Genomic DNA, 20,433 nt, shown 5'->3' with positions numbered 1-20,433 from the left:
AGAGAAGACATACCAGCATGCAACTCTAAAACCAAGTTTCCCGGAACTGGGACGGTCTTAGTTTACAGGATGGTACAACATTGGGAACATCGTAAAAATATAGATTCGTAGGTATATTCTTTGCTATTTACAGTACAAGTTCATGTCTATAGAACCTCCAGTATCAATCTACACCGTCTCAATGTATCGCTTAAACTCCCTATTCACAGTTAGCAACTCTCCACGTTTCTCACCGCGCCAGCTACTTACCAGTCAGTCACAGCCTCTCTCCATACTCGCAACTCATGCTCACGAGTTGCAGTGAAGAAGTCCACGAATTCTCCATCCAGGATCTCGCGTGCAATGCTATCAGCTGCGTTGAACCGCTTCAGAGCTTCTTCCAGAGTATTTGGTAGTAGCGCCGGATGCGTGTTATCCTTCTTCATCGCCGACACGGGAGGCACCTTAATCTCCAACTTCTTCTGTACACCGCGCCAGCCAGCGGCGAGAATAACACTGAGTGCGTAGTGGGGATGCAAGTCCGCTCCAGGGATACGAACCTCGAATCGCGTCGCGCCAGGCTTGCATACCGGTGGTGTGATGAGACGGATGGAGGCCATTCGGTCTTCTAGGCCCCAGCTCACGTTGACGGGCGCCCAGAAGTTCTCCACTAGCCGTTTGTAGGAGTTGATGGTCGGCGCAAATAGAGGCATGATATCTGGCAACGCTTCCAGAATACCAGCAAGGAATTGGCGGCCCAGATCTGACAGCCCAGCTGCATCAGGCCACGGGGCGTTGTCGTCTGGAGTCTCCCGCGCGAACAGGTTTTTGCCGTCGAGATCGCAAAGCGAAACGTGGATGTGACCGGAGCTGCCTGGTTGACCTTGGATCGGCTTGGCCATGAAACAGGGCGTGATGCCGTGCTCAACACCTATTGATTTTGCCACGAGCCTTTGATTGTTAGCTTATACCGGAATAGTAGGGAAGGGTTGCCTACTTGAACAAGGATACTCTGTCGGCCATTTCGCGAACGTCGCATACTTTGAGGGCCTGTCAAATAAGCGACACATTCATTTGAGCGCCAACCAAGGTAACTTACTGCTTCGTATACGCCTGGTCCTCCCTCGGTATGCCACCCCTCGATTCCACAGTTTATTTGCGCACAGGTATCGAAGATGTCGTAAAAGTATTTTTTAAACGCCACTGGTCGAGTTGCGCTGTAGGAGAAACTGCCTGCAGTTATAGGGCGCAGAGATCCAGGTGTGTTCTTTTCGAGGAAGGCTGCGATGTTCTGAGTTTGAGAGCCATTGCTGTATCCGTCTTCTGAGGGGGTTTGGAAATTCATGAACTCCAATTCCACTAATCTTGTTAGATTTAAAATAGGGTATACCGGGATGGATGCGTCACTTACCACCCGCCATTCCTTGGCAGTTCTCTGCGGCAAGCTTATCGCATATCGATTTGAGCATATTCCGGCCATCTGCAGAGATGGTCTGGCCGTTCTGAATAAAGCGCACCAAGAAAAAGGGGATGTCATCCTCCCATGGTATCCTCCTGAATGTGCTCAAATCGGGGACTGCGATAAAGTCCACATACCCGGAGTCCTTGGGCGCGACGTTCGCATCGGTTGTGTAGAGGACATCCTGCATGTCCCAGCCGAAAACTGCAGAGCTAAACCCGAATCCCTTTTCCGCAATGCCTAGGAATTTCTCCTTGGACATGACTTTGCCGCGGAGGATGCCATCGCAGTCAATGCCAGCGACCTTGACTTTGATGTCGTCTGCCAGGAGACTCGAGAGGTTCTCTAATGTGACGTTCGAGGCCATTGTTTCTGGTTGTTAGTTTGCTTCACAGATTGGTTCTGAAAAAGAAGTTGGCCAAGGCAGAGCTTTAAAGAATTCCGGAGAGGACTGCGGAGCCACCGAGCCTTGATGCGACGGCTTAGCTCTCATGGCGTAATCCGCCGCACTGACGCTACGTCAATGTCCACCTGTTTCTTCATTGTGCCGTGTCGTAGAAGAGCAATCATGGATCGGTGCGACATTAACCGCGCCGCAAGATTGACTGCGGAATGTTTACCGCGGACCGCGCTGCGGGGGAAACAAGACCGCGCTTATCGATAAAGCTAACGCCCCACTTACTCTAAATGGCAGCTTATTCATGGATACGGGTTTGTGTTTATTCCTGTTACAATGGTTCTCAAGTATAATTGAATGCGCTGCCGATATGCGGACGCTGAAAAAGAATTGCTTCCATTCATTAGTTAAGCCATCATGACACGAATCATCCGAGTTGCTATCCTGGAGACTGACACGCCCATCGACCCCGTCCTTGATCGCTATGGCACCTACGGCATGATTTTCAACCGTTGGTTGAAAAGGGGACTCCAAGGGCTTGGAGTCTCTGATATCAAGATTCAAACAACAAATTGGGATGTAGTGAATCAATCTGTATATCCTCAGCCGGAGGATTTCGACGCACTCTTGTTGACAGGCAGCAGTACGTCTTCCCAGCTAAACACAGGCGCTTTCTAACAGGTCCAGAACACGATGCGCATGCAGACATACCATGGATCAACGACCTGGTGAAATACGTCCATGACATACACGAGCAGCACAAGAAGCCCATGATCGGTATATGTTTCGGACACCAGATTCTTGCGCGTGCTCTCGGAGCACGCGTTGCCCGGAACGATGTGGGCTGGGAGATTTCAGTCGAGCCATTCCAATTGAGTGACACTGGGAAGCAACTGTTCTCGAAGGAGTCATTGGTAAGATATTTGAGGGGGTCTTAGGTCCGAGCTGACCGATACAGGATATACATCAAATGCACATGGATATTGTGTACGACGTTCCCCCAGGATTCGTCAATCTTGGATCTAGCCCACGATGCAAGGTTCAAGGGCTCTATATGCCACAACGTGTTTTAACTCTACAAGGTCATCCAGAGTATGATGAGTTTGTGGTGACGGAGTTGATCAAGCTTCGACATGCGATAGGGCGCTTCGATGACGAACTCGCTAAAGATGGATTATCGAGAGTCGGGAATCAACATGATGGTGATCTCATTGCGAAGGTTGCTTGTAAACTTATTCTTGGGTGAAATATATACGATCTGCCGTTGGGATCGAGTTGCAGTTATATAGATATACGTCGTATAATATAATTTGTTTCAAAAATTGTGAATCTGATATAGATGTTCACGGTAAAGTTATGAGTACAACGAGCGAAAGTTTGCAAGAGAGTACCAGAATCCTGGGGAATTCAAGTGAACTGTGCAGACTCAGGCTAAAGATTTAGTTGGATCCACCATGGATAATTACCGCGCCCACCCACTTTGCGCTGTCTGCTATCGGAGCGCGCTGTTATCGATAACGTTCTACCTATATCTGAGCTGCGTAGCCTACAAACCTCTTCGCAACGTAATCTCCTCACATATCTCAAAACACACATACAACATCCAAGATGGCAAACCAAATCCGCACACTCTCCCCTGCTACAAACAAAGTCATTTTCGAGCACCCGGGGACGTCCCTCGAAGAAGCTCGAGCTATTGCACAGGCCTCAGAAAATGCCTTCCAGTCCTACAGGCAGCTCTCTCTTGCTGAGCGCAAGGCGATCATTGTCAAAGCATTGAACATAGTCGATGCAAACAAAGAAACCCTTGCCAATGAGCTCACAGCTCAAATGGGCCGCCCTATCGCCTACTGCACAAAGGAGATTGACACTATGCGCAAACGCGCAGAATACCTTCTCAGTATTGCAGACGACAGCCTGAAGAATCTTCCCGGGCAGGCAGAGAGCGGTTTCAGACGGTTCCTGAAGAAAGAACCCCTTGGCGTCACGTTGATTTCAACTGCGTGGAATGTAAGGCAACATGTCCTGGACTACATTCACCCTCTGGTCATAGCCTAACCATCTATAGTATCCGTATCTGATCACAGTGAACACTCTTTTACCGGCCCTCCTCGCCGGAAACACGGTTCTTCTCCGCCCATCTCCCCAAACTCCCCTCCTCGGTGAACGGCTCGTATCATACTTCAATGAAGCTGGGCTACCCACTAACGTCCTCCAACTCCTCCACGTCGGCTCACTCGACGTCCTTGACGAAATAGTCAAGCTCCCCCAGATCAAGCTAGTTTCCTTCACCGGCTCTACGGCTGGTGGCATCCGCCTGCGCGAAGCAACAGCTCGCCGCGTCGTTCCTGTGAATCTCGAGCTAGGAGGCAATGACCCTACATACGTCAGACCAGATGCAGATATAGCCTACGTCGCTGCACAGGTTGTCGACGGGGCCGTCTTCAACTCAGGACAGAGCTGTTGCTCAATTGAACGTGTTTACGTTCACGCCGATATCTACGATAACTTCATTACTGAAGTACAGAAGGAATTGAGCACGTGAGTAGAGCCCCTTTCAGTTTATCCCGGATCATGTCATGAAGACTAACAGAAAATAGATACAAGCTCGGCGACCCCACCGACAAAAACACCACAACCGGGCCGGTAATCTCCAAGCAGGCTCTGAAGAACATCCAGTCCCACATCGACGATGCATTATCTAAAGGTGCTATTGACTCAACCCCTGCCAATGCTACATTTACTTCTTTGCCCGCCGAAGGGAACTTCATTGCTCCTAAGCTCCTTACTAATGTCACGCATGACATGGTCACCATGCGCGAAGAGACCTTCGGTCCTGTTATCCCTGTCATGAAAGTTTCTTCTGATGAAGAGGCCGTCGCGCTCATGAACGACAGTGATTACGGTCTTACTGCTAGTGTATGGACGAAGGATATCAAGGCGGGTGAGGCTTTGATTGAGAAGATTGATGCGGGTACTGTGTATATCAATCGGTGTGATTACCCGAGTCCGGTATGTTTCCCTTTACATGTTGTTCCATGTGGGAGCTTCCATACTGATCGAATTAATCCTAGGACCTGGCCTGGATTGGGTGGAAGAACTCTGGTCTTGGATGCACATTGGGACCACACGCGTTTGACGGGTTTTATAAGTTGAAGAGCTTCCATATCAAGGAGGAGCAGGCTTAGTGTCATTACGACGGAATAATGCGTATATTAAATGGTTCAACCCGGGCAACACCCTCAAGATAGCCTCGACATAACTTGTAGAGACCTTTGCCATATGTCACTCTGTATACCCCTTCCTTTTTCCTACATCTGTCATATTGCGTCTCTAATAATCGACAAGATCAACTAAACATAACTCATAAAAAGAACGAAGCCATTAGACCATTGAAAGTGCATCTCATTACAAGGGCCAATCAACCAGAGCCCACCAAGCAAACTAAAACTACACATACAGCCTTCTCAACCCCCCAAACTCCCCCAAACCCACGACAACAACCCCGTCTTAGGAAGCCTCCTGGAGCAAAACTCCCTCCACTCCCAGAACTCATTCGCATCCACGCCACCACCCGTTTCCTTCCACTCCTCCCGCGGCGGATACGGCGACTTATCAAAGGACAAACGAGCCCCGAACCATGGCGAATCACTATATCCACCCCCAGCATCTGACGCGCAAAGAAGTCGCCCAGTCTCCAACTTCACCGTGTATTCCTTCGGCAGGAACGCCGCATCCGTCAAGAGCTGTTCATTTATGATGCGACGGTTTATCGAATCTCCTAGTATAGTAGGACGGCGTGTGGTGAGCGTCATCTCGATGTTGAATTGAGTGAGGAGAGACGAGCGTTTGGATGGGTTTGCGGGTAGGTCGATGGATTGATTGAGGCATTCTGGGTCGGTGGGTTTCCACTCGAATTCTGCAGCAATCCAGACGACTAGCTCGAGGCGGCAGATTAGCTATTGGGGAGTATCTAGTTTAGTCATGGTGCAATGTTGGTTTGGGGCACACAGGTTGGACGCACTGTGCCTGTGCCGTCTTTGTTGAATGTGATTTGATTGAATTCGTATGGGTCCCAGGACCAGGTTTCTCCTGTTAGGATGGAGAGAAGTGTTTCGCTCATGGTGGCATTTACGGTTGTGGCGACCTATCTAGATATGTGAGCTTCTGCGAGTGCTCTCTATAGGCAATATATAAGATTGTATGCCAATTGACCACTCTGTCCTTACGGTGGTTAGCTAGCTGCTAGCTTACGTCATGCAAGGATACAATGGAGTATGCAAATCTGACACAAAGAACACTAACATTAGCAGAAGAAACGTGGATAGACTTGGTGTTTAAGACTCGAGTTTATGGAGCTTATGTGAGGCCGTACGCTACTGAGACGCTATCCGTACGTAACAGGCGCCCACCAAAATGGATTCTCTTTTAAGCTCTCTTTCAATTGACGTAGCGTGCCATAGTCGGATACTAGAATAAGTGACTCAGGTCTGTAAGCTGTCACTCGTGGGTACACCAATGCCTTCATCAGATCATGATGGCATTTTGTGATGTTTAACCTTGTTTTAGATTCTCTGCGGCATTTTATATATAACGGGAATTGGAGAGGTATAAACATTAGGATCTGTAATCCCGCTGCCTTAACCTTATAGAGGGAATAGGTAGCCTTATTCTCTACGTCCAGGGACCGCAACAGAGTCCATGCTGGGTCGCTTCAATACTACAATTGGATAGTAGCGACGAGCAGACAGCTCAACTCCCTGGATAAAGCACTGGTCACTGCGCAAAGTAGCTCCTAGTTTAGGATTAACTTAAACTACAAACAGCTTCCGCTATACCAAGCAGATTTGAATCATCTCAGCGAGAGTGAGAGTGCCAGAGGCAAGGGATGAATTCATACTGCCGTGTGAATGTTGGCTCTATCTCACTCTGATATCCTCATGAGTCCAGTCCAGCCCCAACATCATACATGATCTATGTATCCGCTTGTAATCCTGCCGGCCGAATTGGAAATCACTTTGTGAAGCACTACAGCAAGGAATTAAATGAAAGGTACAGTATGAGGCTATAAGAGATGAGGGATGCCGGTAGCTAGTCCTCTGCTTTTGGGGGTCTCTGCGGTTGCGCAACGAGGGGACATGAGAATGTCACTGGGGAAGCGATCTTCAAGGGGTTACTTGTGGGGTTGGGGCTATCGTGATTTCGTTAGGGTTCAGCTGTGTACTGTACAGCTGGCCATTGCGGCCAATCTGCATTCATTCTCTGAGGTCTTAGATTAGATAGTAAGACTATCTAAGTAATCACCAATTTCACTGTCTTCTTTACTAAGTAGACAAGTAAGTAGTTCGAGACTAAATAACTTACTAATAAAAATTATTCTACTAACTGACAGAGGCAAAAAGTCTAGGGAAATGGATAAAGGCAGATTGGCCGCCATGGCTGTTCGTAGTGTGCTGTAGATGAGACGGCCTTTGCAAGACAGGGTCGATTAGTTGAGAGACTTCGGCAAGAAAGACAGAAGGAATTCATATCTATAAGACGTAGCAAAGAATGGGAATAGTGTCTAATTTCTGAGCATTTGGCGCGACTATCAATCTAGCCTGAGAGAATGGAGACGCGCGTCAGTGTGCACAGGGACGGAAATCAGCTATTTCACTCACTCTGAGAACTTGAAGTCAACACAAATGCTATTCTAGTGATCTCGCTCGGTCCGAGAACCCGAGGCTTGGAAACCGAAGAAATATCGTTCTAGCTGAGTGCCGGTGACGCATGCTTAAGGAGCAGAGCTGGAGACACCTTGGACGAGAGGCTTTGGCCGGGGCTTCAATAACGGGAGGTGATCTGCTGCAGTACTGAGAGCGTATGCAGACAGTTTCAAATTATTGACAAGGGTCTGATCCTTCCTCGTATTGCAGCTTTGCAAGCAATTTCAGCTCAACGTGCTCATCCCGCAACATGTACACGCATAACCATTATTATGAATTCATACTGTGTATATGCTGCATAACAGCAACTGGATATCTCATCTACCTTCTATGTTAGACCTCTATCCTCAGCAGTAGATGATCAATTGCCAAATACCGACAAAGGTCTAATACTACCTCTGATTGTGGCTGTACAATTGTGGTCTTATCGGTAGACACAATCCCCCGACTGGGGGCCAAAGGAATCCATCTAGAATACTGTGTCGGCAAAGCCGACGCTATGCACAAGCGGCCGCCAACCTTATAAATCGGCAGCCAACCGAAGCATCGGCAGCAGCCGACGGACTATCATTGTCAGATTTTCAGACCCTGTCCATCCGCTGTTTTAGAACTGCGCATAGGAATGTAACCCCCCAGGAAAAGAAGCGATTGTCAGGGAGTCAAACTCTACTGCAGGGACCCGAGGTGGTCTTACCCCAGTGGAAAGGGGTGCCATGCATCCTGCCAAAGGCAACGATCATACGAGGAAGGGTTCATTGGTCCAAAGGATGATCAGTGGGTCGAATAACATGAGCCAAGGTGTAATATACGTGCCCCAGTTGTAACATACCATGCAGCTGCAGCTTCCAGCCTCGACAATATGCCTCACCCCAAGACCAGTGTAGCATGAGTTACTATCACTATAGTGATTTGGGGAAGTGCATGTTCTACATCCGCTATACCTATAAATACAGGCCAGAGGACGCAGGAAGTCATGGATGAGCAGCCTTCATTCCTCAGATACTTCCTTACCTACTACTACCGTCTGAATATCTCCTTCCAAAATGGTGCTTATCAAAGCTCACGCCCTCTTCGCGCTCCTCGCTGGAGTCGCCCTTGCCAACCCAGTGGAGATTACTCATGAAGAACGCGCTGCAGTATGTGCCTCCTATTTCTAACCTGTGACGGTGGTCCGTGGACAACATATTAACAACTCGTCTCAGGATCTCAAATGCACTGTGGACGGCAAAAAAGTCACGATCTCCCCTGCTGATCGCGACTGGCTCTATCCGCTCGTTCCACACCCCGGAAGTTGGAGATACCCCCATGAATTCATGAACTTGGATGGAATTACATGGAGTAACCCACGCTGCAACCCGGCAGGTGGCGCTCAGCCCAAGCTCATTGAGTTCCCCATCATGCTAGATACCAAGGGGAAATCAAAGAAGGAAGTTTACAACTACAAGCAAGCCAAGCCCAGACCGGAACCAGGTGCTTGCCGAATCGTCACCCGGAAGAATGGAGGGGACCTCTGCGGAGTGATGTGCCATAAGAAATATGCTACCGCAAAGACGAAGGAGGATAGAACCTTCCTCGAGTGCAAATAGGGCGGACGATGCGACACCAGGCACTGAGGAAGCCATTGGATTAGTCGGTATTACTTCTATGTATTGTGGCTGACCTGTATTCTAAATTGTATCTAGACTGCCCAGGGATAGCATGCAGAATGGAGTGGGGCTTGCTTAAGTGGCTTTGAGCGAAAGCAATTCGGAATGACTAAATTAGACAGTAGTAGTAATCTATTCCTTGGAAAGTCTATTCTAGAGCAACTGTATTTAACCGTAAAATACTAGTGTACTAGATCGGAGACGAGTGGGGTGGCTCTACCTATATATAGTTGAGCACTCTCCACGATTTTATGATCTGCCTGCGTCGCTTGTAACCATCTCCAGAAATCTCACCAGTGATCAAGAATGACTTCAGCAAATCCACTTAACCTCCAACGGGAAGGAGTCCCAGGAGAGTGGGATATCGAAGACCAGCTTTTCGAGATTTTGACCACCTATCTTCCGCCAGCTTCGAACTTGACAGCAGGTCAAGCTGCAGAGCAAATCAACCAGCTTTTTCCAGACAATCGCCCAGAAGGATCCGATAAGGAAAGCCCCGAGAGCTTTCTCTTTGAGTTCTGGGATTTGATGATCAAAATCGCTTGTCAGCTCGACCATGAAGAGATTCCCATGCAGCGCTTTGTCAACCTTCTCAAAGCCCTCCGCCAACTTCCAACCAATACTGTGCTGCGAGATGGTACTCCTGCTTGGAAAGATCTGCCCCACTTCTCCATGTATTTGTCTGAAGAATGGAACAGTATGCCTTTCCCCATTCTACTCGCCCCTACTCCCATGTCGTGAAAGGTGCTCAAGACTAACAGGTTGACTGGTATAGGTTTCAACCCCCTCGAATCCGGACCGGACGATGTGCGGTTGCGCCGCTGGATAAACCTGGATGGGCTGATGGTTTATCTTAACAATGAAGAGCTTCTCGATGGTCTACACCGTGCTCTGGTCACCATCTCGCTATGTCTGGAAAGTGATGAGGGGAAAGCTCAAGCCTCCGTCACAAATCTGGTCCCCGCTGCCGCAAAATGGTTCAGGTTATGCGGTTCAAAGATCTACCAAGCCAGCAAAGCAGGGGAATGCCGTGATAGTGAAGTTCACGGACAACTCTGGAAAGGAGATCCAGGTTATGGCATGCCACGGTGGGAATTCTGGAGGGAGAGGCTTGCACAGCTCGCTGAATACCCAGAATCGGAACACGTAGCGAAAGAAATGTGTCTGGCTGCACTCTCAGCAATGGACCATGCTGCTGGGAAATGAACACATTGAGATGGAACTCTTGGCCATGCCTAAAGATATGAAAATACTGCGCGATCTTGATATAAGCTTGATGGCAATACGATCTATTCATGTTGTGTTCTATGTGAAATTGTTAAATTATATACACTTCGCGATAAAATAGTGTCAATGTCTTGTTAAGGAGTTTTGATATAATATTTTGATGTCTGAACAGTCACAGCCGCGTAGGTGAAAAGATCTAATATGACAAGAATAAATCAGCACAAGAAAAGTGGCTTGATTTGGTGTTTAAGACCCCTAGGCTTATTCAACGCCGTGGCATGGAACCAGCCTACTAGTGTATTACAGTATGAGTAAATCGAATACTGTAGTTCCAATTACTTAGGTAGTACACAACATTGGCGTCCTTAGGATCGACGTGAAGCTCTCTGAGCAATCCGAGAGACGGGGATGAAGCCCAGACTTTAGTTACCTGCCCAGGAGCATGGTCCCCTTCTACTCTAACATATCTTGGGAAATTCAAACGTGCGTGATGGACTTTGGCATCATATTTCAGATGTTCTGATCACACTCAGTCGATTACAAAGGTCCCGACAGGCCACTCCTTTTTGGTCACTTCACGATACGCAGCGCCCTCTAGGAGATCCGTCATCTCTTCCCCTATGTAGTTATCATTGTCGTGCTTATAAGGCATAAGCCGCAGCAGCCCAACTCTACGATAACGTTGTGGTCCCCCATTGTTGGTTTTGTCTCTCGTCTGTCGCTGTAAAAGGAGAAGATAGAGCACTGGCCTAGATCCTGTTCTCGTCCTGGCCAGCTGGATCAGCGTGAACTCCTTGCTGCTGCTCGGAACAATGACAGAGCCGCCGGTTGTCGTTGATGCGAGGTAGTCAGGCCTCATCAGGGCGACCTGCGCTAACTTTTTCGTCCTTGCCAACGGACTGAGTCGTGTCAGGACCCTCCGTACCAAATTTATAGGGTGCGACGGGGACTTCGAATAGCCACCGAGTCTCAAATTCAGGTGTCGATACGGTGCATCCAAGGTTAGTACCGCGCCTTCGACGGGGCCGAAGTCATCGGGAAGCTTGCTACAAACCTCAACACTAACGACCTTTGCAAGGTAGTCGAAGGTATCGCTCTGTGAGGGCCAGGTTAAACCGTCAAACGTGTCGGCTCCTACCCAGCTCCACGACGGCTCGCGGTCTTTGGAAACACCAGTCGGTATTTCCCTAGCAGGCAGTCTGGGATGTTTGGAGTCGTAGTCCATGAATCGAAGCATGGCGCGTCGAAGAGTTCTACCAGGCGGTCCTGAGCCACCGCTACTACAGTGAAGGCTCCATAGCAAGCCAAATAGGATATCGCCACTCCACAATCCTGCGCAGTACTGTTCTTTCAACTGAGTATTGAAAGATTCGGCTATTGCTCCGATTGCCGGCAAACGATCATCCTCGGACGTGAGTTGTCGTGATGCATATCCTTGAAGCAGCTCGTACCAAACTCTGTACGTAGCTTCTGCAGATTTTGTAGAGCCTTCAGGTTTACCTGAGCCAGTTGGGAGGTGTTTTACTTTTGAGAACAAGGTGGAAGAAGGTGTGGGCTCCTCTGCTGGCTCAGTAGCTGCCCCAGCGCAGCATTGCCAGATCATCTCTTCTTTCGTATAATACAAGAGTCGTTGCGACAGCAGCTCCTCCTGGAGCGTCCAGCCGCTGGTGGCCCAACGCGAATTCCTCGACCGGTCCTTGTTGATGGGACTTCTACCGCTTCGAAAGTAGACTGGGTATGTGCGACAACCATTCTTGACGCTATCGGGGTGATCATGTCGGCGCCAAGGGAACGAGCAGTTAAAATGCGGTTCCCGTTTATCCAGAAACCCGTCGTTCACAGTTTCTGCGCTCGTAGCGGCAATGGTGACAACCGCATCGCTAAAAACGCGGCTCGTTCTCGAAGCTTCAACCGCCAGGTCGTTGGTATCATCTTGAAAGATGCATAGGGAGTCGATCCATAAGTAGCGAACTCCTAGTGCTCTTGTCACGAGGACAGCATCCTGTAGAGTGGGTGGGAAGTCTGCCAGAGGCTGTCCGCTGCGGAGATTGTGAAAAGAGGAAGCGTTGAGAGTGAAGTCTGAGTCCCTTCCCCTGCAATAGCTCAGTGCCACCCATTTCCCGGTTTCACCGCCCCCACTGACGTGTAAACGAGGTGGCGTGAGCGAGTTCCCGACATCGATGACGCGTGTGGGAAGAAAGGCCGGTTTGTCCTTGTATGCATCACACTCTGCGTGCTCCCGCGAGCACTTATCCAGCCAGTTAGCCGCTAGAGAGAGGCACGCTTCTGAGCGTAGATCTGCGGGCGTTTCATTCCGGCCGAGACGTTCAAGGAGATATGTGTCCCCTTCGGGGATCTCTGCGCCTGTTCGACATTAGCAGTAGTCTCTCAGCCATCGAGCCTCCGGGTACCTACCCTTTGCAATACAGATATCCAACTTAGCAACCCATGTTCCGTCCGGGCGCCCACGCTTATCATTGTCGGACATGGCCACAACCATCAATTGGGCGTAAGAATCATAGACCCCTTGATAGATGGCCAAGCGAAATGGCCCGCGGTATTTCTGACACAGGCATTGATCCCCACCATACGGTGAATGGTCGCAAGATTGTATTCTGCAATGTGCCCAGATCATGCCACACAACTCACAGCCATCTTTAATGGCATCTTGAAGAGCCGTGACGCTAATGTGGTGAGCCTGGAAGTGCGGTGTGGAGGATAGATATGGGTCCGGGCTGGTCGAGACGTTCACGGAGAAGGCTTTCGACTTGTGGAAGCCCTGCAAGAGGTCGCGGATATCAATGGTTTGGCAGACATCGCATAAGTTCATCTTTCAGGAACCCTACGATGGACTTGAATGAGAGCTGAGAAAAGATCCTCACACAATCCTAATTAGGATAACTATTTTTTTTATAGTTCGTTAGGCATCCGTTACATAAGCGGATGCGTGGCAGCTCTCGCCACAGCACAGCCACAACACTGCCGAATTTGACCCCAGCTGAACGATCAACATGCGTGACACGTCATAGCTGGCCTTCAAGGCAGATCACTTCCATCGCTTCAAGCTGAGCTGCCTAATGATGGGTGGCTGTTACCTACAGAGAGTTGTTCAGGAGCCGTGCTGATGGACTTGGTTCGGTATTTGCCGACTTTAATCGGCACTTCCAATGGCTCCATATTTAAGGTATTGTCATCACTGTGGGGATAAACGCCCTGATTGACCATACGCTGGGCTTTGTGTAACGAACAATTAGTGTTTAGTATTGATCGTGATATTTGTTGCACTATAACATGTAGCGAAAGTATCTAAACCTACTGAACTTCCTGGGAAGGGTTCGAATAGAGCATGATCTCTTCAATCTCTATTCGTTTCCTCCTCTTGTTCTTCTCCTTCTTCTATCTCGTGTGGTCATTGCTGCTCTCAAACCAGAGAAACACAGAAAATAAAGTTAGCACAAAGTTTACTCCAAAGAAGGTTACCACACCGACTTTTAGTCCTCTATCTTGACGGCCAATAGTCCTACATCAGTACAATGCAATGGGAAAGGCGTCATACATTGCAATGTAGCCAATACTGCTGGACCGGGGGTGTGAATTCGGGGACTGCTTGATACACTTGACTCGTATGGTTATAACTTATAATTCAGGCTGCTTGGATCATTGGTTGGCTCAGTCAAGCTCATACATATAATTAGGTGGTAATGCAAACAATACCTCCCACGCAATCTTCTAGATAGAGTAATATATACCCCGACCTATCGTTCAATCCATCGACAACACGTTGGTAGGCAGAATATGTTGGTCTGGTAGGACGTGCTGTAAGAGTAGAGGAGGCACGATCTCGGGGGTGAAGATGAAGACATAGATGCATCGAGGCCGACATCCCTGTTCTCACAACAATAGGGTTTATGCACCTACACCTAGATACATATAATACCTATAGGCCATTAGTTACTTGAGATCATCTGAGCTACTGAACAGCGGCAGAGTGCACAGACAAGATATACTCCAACTAGACAGTAAATGACCCCGCACCAATCCATCGACACGGTTCACGCGCCCTAGATTCCAAACCCCCTCACAGACAAAAAGTCATAATGAGGACCAATAAGCACCCGTCGCATACGATGCGACGTGCCGCAACAGCATCGCTAACGACGGACTCCCGTGGAGGAATGTAAGCTAAACCGAATCCCGTAATCTGCTTGAGCGCGGTCCGGGACCGCGCGAGGGGCAGCAGCAGCCCCACGCTTATCACTGCCTTATCGCAACCGAGGCAATGAGGGGTTGGCCTGTTGTGGATCGCTTTCTATGGTAGGTAATGGAATGTCGAGAGGTAACCGCGGTGTGGAGCTGCATTGGTGCTGCTCACCGCATTGCTGGTTATCGTCGACATGCGGGGTGAACTTATAAAAGGGGTTTTCTGTTCTTTGTGTGTTGGGTAACTGTCTACTGACTGTCCATATATTGTTCATCGATTTGAGAAGCTTTGACTATCTACTTTTCAACGAATTATATATCCAAAGAAAACACAATGGTGGGAAGATTAGCTGGAAAGAATGCCATCGTTACCGGTGCTGCTGGGTAGGTACAGTTGCCATGAAATAGACAAGGTCATTGCTGATTAGGAATGCTCTGCAGAGGCATCGGTCTCGAAACGACGATCCTCATGCTCCGCGAAGGTGCCTCCGTCCTCATGACCGATATCAGCGGACCGGGCCTCGAGAAGGCCCTCGCGAAAGTAAACGAGGTGGTCCCCCAGCGCGACGGCAAGGCCGAGTACCGCGTGGTCGATGTATCGAAGGAGTCCGAAGTCGAGGCGGCAGTGGCACATCTGGACTCCTGGGGCGGCCTGGACGTGATGTTCAACAATGCCGGAATCATGCACCCCAAGGATGGGGACTCGGAGGAGACACCCGAGGCGATCTGGGACATGACGATGAACATTAATGTCAAGGGTGTGTGGTACGGAAGCAAGCATGCGGTCAAGAGCCTCCGGAAGCACGGTAAGAAGAAGGGTAGCGTGATCAACACGGCAAGCATGGTTGCGCTTGTGGGTGCTGCGACTCCTCAGTTGGCGTATACTGCTAGCAAGGGTGCTGTGTTGGCAATGACTAGAGAGTTGGCTATTGTGCACGCCCGGGAGGGCTTCCGGTTCAACTCTTTGTGTCCGGCTCCGCTCAAGTATGTTCCTCCTGGTTTGCCATTTGTGAGTTTGAGCTGACAGCGTTTAGTACGCCACTTTTGCAAGACTGGCTGGGTGATGATAAGGAGAAGCGTTTCCGTCGCGAGGTTCACTTCCCCAGTGGCCGGTTCGGTGAAGCTATTGAACAGGCCCATGCGGTCATCTTCCTGGCGAGCGATGAGAGCAGCTTCGTGAACGCCGCTGACTTTGTCGTCGATGGTGGATTGACGAAGGCTTATGTGACCCCGGAGGGCCCTGCCACTGAGGCTCCCAAGAACCTGGGCCAATAGATAGAAACGGAGAGAGGCTGCCATTCGGTCGGGAGTTCATGAATGATGATGTACTGTATGAATAGAGCTTTTTAATCAATCCTCATGCGAACGAGATCCAGATTTGATGTTGCTGCATTGCCCGGCAAATATTCCACGGGCCTGCCTCGTCGAGAGGCATTTGCCACATGTTTTCCAGAAGTAGAAGTGTCCGTTGCATGTTTCCAAGGCCGAAGGTGTTCACCATTGTAGTCAGCCGTTGTCGTAGTTGCTCCTGCTGTTCTATGTCATATAGGCAGGATCCGACCACCGCGATAGGCCAGCAGAGACCGGAGTTGATGCGAGCAGTCGCCGATAGCTGGTTCAGATACGACATTGCCTCCGTAATCGCAGTGTTGATCAAACCCTGATGCATGCCATCCTCGGCTCGGGAGAACGACCCCAGAGAGGTGTATAGATAAAGCAACATGGCCTGTTGAAAGACCCGACCCGCCAAAAAGACCTCAGGAGTGACGAAGGAAAATGGATTCCATCGCATAATCTGGGCCTGCAAGGACCCAAACATAGCAATGTCATCGGCTGTTGGCATGGTGGGCTGGCCGTCAAGCATCATCCACTGGCGGCCCAGGTCGAAGATGCACGGGATCATGAGCAGTAGCTCTAGCCAGCAGCCGCAGAGATTTCCCACATACTCCGACTGTAGAAGCTGACGAGCTTTCTGCTCCAAGTCGAAGTTAAGGAGCAACTGATGGCTGACCCGCGCGTCAATGGAGATCATGCTCACGGCGGCGGTGTATGTGTAATATTCAATGACAAAGTCTTTTAGGTCCTTTGGCACGGCTGCATCACTCAGAGATAGGAGTCGTGTTAGCAGCGAATTTGCGGCTGATAGATGGTCAAATATCGTCCCGTTCATGTCCCCCTTGGCTGTCTGTCACTGTGTTAGCTGCCTAATTTTCTTTACGTAATGGGGACAGTACCTCGGTGAAACACATCACAAGAGCCCCAACCGTCAGCATTAACGGGTTGGACTCTTTGCCATCAATAAACTCGGTGACCCCCTTTCGGAAGAGCTGCAAAGCTTTGGTGTAATGACTCTGAGCTACCTCGTCGGAGTCGTTGCGATACCGAAACGCCCGGTGCGCCGCACTCTGTGTGAGAACGAGTTGCAGAAGCAGGTCACTGCTGAATGCCAGCGGAACGATCTGAACCAGAAAAGGGTTGACGGGAGTGGAGCCATTGGCCATTACATCGGCTGTTGTTGCGAGGTAATGGCTCAGCAGCTGAAATGATTCAGGGCTATAGCCCGGCAGCATGGATAGGCTGCGGGGCATAAAGTTCCCAACTGTCATCGATGTGGGCGAGTCCGGCCCCGAGATGGAGCTTCGCGGAGTCGCATGGGAATAGTTCATTGGAACTAGAAGAGCTTGTTCATCCATAGGTGGTGAGAATGCCTCCGCAGCCTCGAAGCCGTGCGACAGCGCGGATGGAGACACCACCGATCCGGATGGTGAACTCGGTGATCCCGACGAGCCACGCTGTGTTCGTGTTGTGCATGGACTTCCCGGCTGGTCCAGTACAGCTTGTTGGTGGAAAGTGTTTGAGCTATTTGACCTTGTCGCGCTGGCGGGTATGTTGACCGGCCATTCACAATTGAGCTTGTTCCGCACGCATCCCCCACACGATGGTCGAACTTCGTCGCACTTTTTCTTTCGACGTCTGCAAGTGTAACAGCCTGTCCTCACACGGACAATCGGTTCTGTCCGGGGCCGTTTATTGGGTGGCATGATGGTGAAATGAGAGGTGTGGGTTAGCGTGGACTATAACTCGGATAGGAGTCAACGGAGAGAAGAACAGCAGAGGGTGAACCTGGACTCAGTCACGGTAATACCTTATGTGGCCAAGATAAGACCGTGTGGAGTGGGTGGAGTCCCTACGATTGGCCCAGACTCGCCGGAGGAATTGCCCGGCCACTGAAGTTGTGGGGTTCCGATAAGATAAGGTCATCACGCATATCCCAATTTATACTATTACTAGTAGTAGTAGATACCACGCGCCTACGATTTCTACTATTCGTGTCAAGTGGGAAGATTGCTCCTTTATTGAACCGGCAGTTACTGCAGCGCTAACAACCTGCTACATTAATGATATGTAGGCAATCAGACAATTCCTTCCCATGCATCAGGTGAATGCAACTTCCAGAGTATTCACTCAGTGATACCAGACTCGGTCTTGCCATTCTTCTATTGATAAGAATGACATTAGCAAAGTGCACAAGGAAATGAAAGTGCAAAGTCTCAGCGAGGGGAGCAACATACCAGCGTCCTGCTATACTTAACACCGACATTGTTTCCACTGACAGAGTCATACGGGATAGGGCTGGTGTAGTTATAGGTGGCAGTAAGATCCTTCCACGTTTGCTGGACAATGGGCAGAATGCCATGGCCAGCAGAGCAGCTTCCCTTGGTCAATGGGACAGGCCACTCCGGATCAAAAGTGCTGTATTCTCCAGATGATAGCGGGCCTGGGTATGTCTCGTTCTGCAGTAAATTGCCGGTCTCAACCTCCCAGTTGACGTATCCGGTCTTCTCGGCCAGCCAGCTGAGCAGGTTGGCTCCGCAATCCCAGCGACCCAGCGATGGGAGACCCCAGTTGGCTGAAAGGGAGGCAATGATGGAGTAGTGAGTGTAGAAAGTGTCATCCTGCTTGCCCCGAAGGTTCTCTGGAACAGCACCTCCAACGAAGAAACTGTAAATCCTGTTTTCAATCTCATAGGTATCACTCTCATCGAAGGTCAAGAGAATAAGCGTATCCTTGGTGAAGTACTCATCTTCCAGAAGCTCGGAGAGAAAACGCCAAGTCCAAGAGCCAGCAAAGGTGATGTTGGTGTCATGGGCGTCATTGGTCATGTTTGGGGTGACAAAGCTGAATTGAGGTAAACGCTCATTCTTGAGATCATCATAGAAAGTGGTGAAATTCTTGATCTGGCGTAGGCGGGTAGCGTCCTTGGTCACAGAGTCGTACAAGACCATGGGATTGTGTTTTCGCATGTAGTCATTGGCACCCGTTTCTTGATTAGAATAATTCTTTCCTTGGTAGCCGGGATAAGGCAGGTGCTCCTGATACTCGCCCCAGGCAATATTTTTCACATCAAGCATATCAGCAATGGTGGACACATTGGCAGGAACTTGGTTAAAGTCACCACTGTCCATGCCGAAGGTGTCACCTCCGGCAAAGGCGCAGTAGTTGGGCTCCGAAGGATGTGTGATTGCCCAGTAGTTTGTGAGCAGGAGACCCTTCTCAGCCAGTTTGGAAAGATGAGGATCATTTGCGGCCGACTCAAAGTCCTGGAATGAAGGTCAGAACAATTTCCGGGCACTTGTTTGGGTTGTCCGCAGACACGAGCTTACCGTGTTTTCCAGCCAGATACTGACAAAACGGTTGAATGCAAGACCCTTAACATTAGAAACGGGAGAATGGGGCAGAACGGTCGCCTGGGCAGCTTGGATCTCCTCTAGTGAGGGGTAGGGCTCTGAAGATGTCTGGGCGGCGGCGAGAGATAGGACCCCAAGGAGGGCCACGAGGGATTGCCTGGTAAACATGATGCCTATTGCTCTATAATCTATTGCCTCGGTAGATGAAGGACCAATACAATTGATGGGAATGTAAGTTCCTCTCACAAGAATTGAGGAGGAGAGAAAGGAAGAGAGGGCAGTCGGACCTGCCCCCTACTTATGCATGAAAGGTACCCTTACATATGAGCCATCCAGAATTGTAAAGGTGGGGGATAGGCGGGCATTGGCTCGGTCAAAGGCCGTGCCTGCATGGCCCATGCGACTTCATCAATAGTTCTCCGGAGTAGTATCGGGTTCCTCCGTTCTGCAAAGGAAACGACAATCTCAATGTAACTTGAAAACGGCAGTTCTGCACGTTGTAAATGGACGACCGCTCACTGGCTGCGGGGGATCATCCGCCGGCGCCCAAAGAGGAAGGCGATCAGCTGCTCGGCGGATGATTGGATGCTCCGAGCCAACTACGGGCGGGTCCTGGTCACGCTCCCGGTCACGTGCGCAGTTGGCCTCCATCCTTGACCGTTCTGGCTGGACGTTTTGTTCACTAGGTCGCGTGCCCAATTTCCTGAAATGTCTTGACGGGAGTGTTTTCATGACAAAGCGCCGATACTAATTCGAGATTTGGTTGCTGCCGAGAACGCACGTCACGTTGTGCCTGACTGATCCGGGAGGTGTATGCGAATACTCAGTGGTATTATATATCTCACCTTCAAGCTTACTTGGCATGGGTTAAGCTCGCCTATGGTGTCAGTTCAAGTGCTTATCTGCTTCTATACCAAGACAGTTTTTTTTCTTCGGCAATTGACATCCTCTAAATAATTCGGGCGACTATGATAATGTCAACTGCAACAAATATGTAGGTAGAACATATGTTCAAGATTCCGAGTCTCTAGAGTATAGCCCTAGAATGAGCCTACCACGGTTCACCTGCTGCAGAAAAAGCGTATGGCTGGATCTCCGGTCCCCCAGTAAATCAGATTGATGATAATTATTT

General features: G+C 49.7%; 9 protein-coding genes across 9 annotated transcripts; 4 read left to right on the top strand and 5 right to left on the bottom strand.

Moving 5' to 3' along the window:
* Positions 1-168: 168 nt before the first annotated feature.
* Positions 169-1,808, bottom strand: ABOM_006698 (glutamine synthetase family protein; the record flags this gene model as incomplete). Its single annotated transcript, XM_022533827.1, has 5 exons — positions 169-199; positions 250-930; positions 977-1,029; positions 1,079-1,338; positions 1,391-1,808. Coding segments are annotated over 5 exons (1,443 nt in total), but the record flags the coding sequence as incomplete, so codon positions are not given.
* Positions 1,809-2,252: 444 nt separating this feature from the next.
* ABOM_006697 (type 1 glutamine amidotransferase) lies at positions 2,253-3,081 on the top strand (the record flags this gene model as incomplete). Its single annotated transcript, XM_022533826.1, has 3 exons — positions 2,253-2,478; positions 2,523-2,749; positions 2,794-3,081. The coding sequence occupies 3 exons, from the start codon at positions 2,253-2,255 to the stop codon at positions 3,079-3,081; spliced, it is 741 nt and encodes a 246-aa protein (XP_022388873.1).
* A 362-nt stretch (positions 3,082-3,443) lies between these two features.
* Positions 3,444-5,023, top strand: ABOM_006696 (aldehyde dehydrogenase family protein; the record flags this gene model as incomplete). The annotated part of the gene is made up of 4 exons (XM_022533825.1): positions 3,444-3,845; positions 3,904-4,376; positions 4,436-4,847; positions 4,910-5,023. The coding sequence occupies 4 exons, from the start codon at positions 3,444-3,446 to the stop codon at positions 5,021-5,023; spliced, it is 1,401 nt and encodes a 466-aa protein (XP_022388872.1).
* Positions 5,024-5,302: 279 nt separating this feature from the next.
* Positions 5,303-5,958, bottom strand: ABOM_006695 (uncharacterized protein; the record flags this gene model as incomplete). Its single annotated transcript, XM_022533824.1, has 2 exons — positions 5,303-5,794; positions 5,860-5,958. The coding sequence occupies 2 exons, from the start codon at positions 5,956-5,958 to the stop codon at positions 5,303-5,305; spliced, it is 591 nt and encodes a 196-aa protein (XP_022388871.1).
* A 2,625-nt stretch (positions 5,959-8,583) lies between these two features.
* On the top strand, positions 8,584-9,126 carry ABOM_006694 (uncharacterized protein; the record flags this gene model as incomplete). The annotated part of the gene is made up of 2 exons (XM_022533823.1): positions 8,584-8,676; positions 8,743-9,126. The coding sequence occupies 2 exons, from the start codon at positions 8,584-8,586 to the stop codon at positions 9,124-9,126; spliced, it is 477 nt and encodes a 158-aa protein (XP_022388870.1).
* A 1,816-nt stretch (positions 9,127-10,942) lies between these two features.
* Positions 10,943-13,243, bottom strand: ABOM_006693 (HET domain-containing protein; the record flags this gene model as incomplete). The annotated part of the gene is made up of 2 exons (XM_022533822.1): positions 10,943-12,777; positions 12,829-13,243. 2 exons carry the CDS (start codon positions 13,241-13,243, stop codon positions 10,943-10,945), a joined length of 2,250 nt encoding a protein of 749 aa, XP_022388822.1.
* Positions 13,244-14,947: 1,704 nt separating this feature from the next.
* On the top strand, positions 14,948-15,888 carry ABOM_006692 (oxidoreductase, short-chain dehydrogenase/reductase family; the record flags this gene model as incomplete). The annotated part of the gene is made up of 3 exons (XM_022533821.1): positions 14,948-14,997; positions 15,055-15,597; positions 15,648-15,888. The coding sequence occupies 3 exons, from the start codon at positions 14,948-14,950 to the stop codon at positions 15,886-15,888; spliced, it is 834 nt and encodes a 277-aa protein (XP_022388869.1).
* An 82-nt stretch (positions 15,889-15,970) lies between these two features.
* On the bottom strand, positions 15,971-17,654 carry ABOM_006691 (Zn(II)2Cys6 transcription factor; the record flags this gene model as incomplete). The annotated part of the gene is made up of 2 exons (XM_022533820.1): positions 15,971-16,798; positions 16,848-17,654. 2 exons carry the CDS (start codon positions 17,652-17,654, stop codon positions 15,971-15,973), a joined length of 1,635 nt encoding a protein of 544 aa, XP_022388868.1.
* Positions 17,655-18,074: 420 nt separating this feature from the next.
* ABOM_006690 (putative acid phosphatase) lies at positions 18,075-19,487 on the bottom strand (the record flags this gene model as incomplete). The annotated part of the gene is made up of 3 exons (XM_022533819.1): positions 18,075-18,110; positions 18,186-19,214; positions 19,278-19,487. Coding segments are annotated over 3 exons (1,275 nt in total), but the record flags the coding sequence as incomplete, so codon positions are not given.
* Positions 19,488-20,433: the final 946 nt, after the last annotated feature.

Source organism: Aspergillus bombycis (genome assembly GCF_001792695.1).
Source record: "Aspergillus bombycis strain NRRL26010 chromosome Unknown contig00046, whole genome shotgun sequence".
Classification (NCBI taxonomy): domain Eukaryota; kingdom Fungi; phylum Ascomycota; class Eurotiomycetes; order Eurotiales; family Aspergillaceae; genus Aspergillus; species Aspergillus bombycis.
This window is presented reverse-complemented; position numbering and strand designations above follow the sequence as displayed.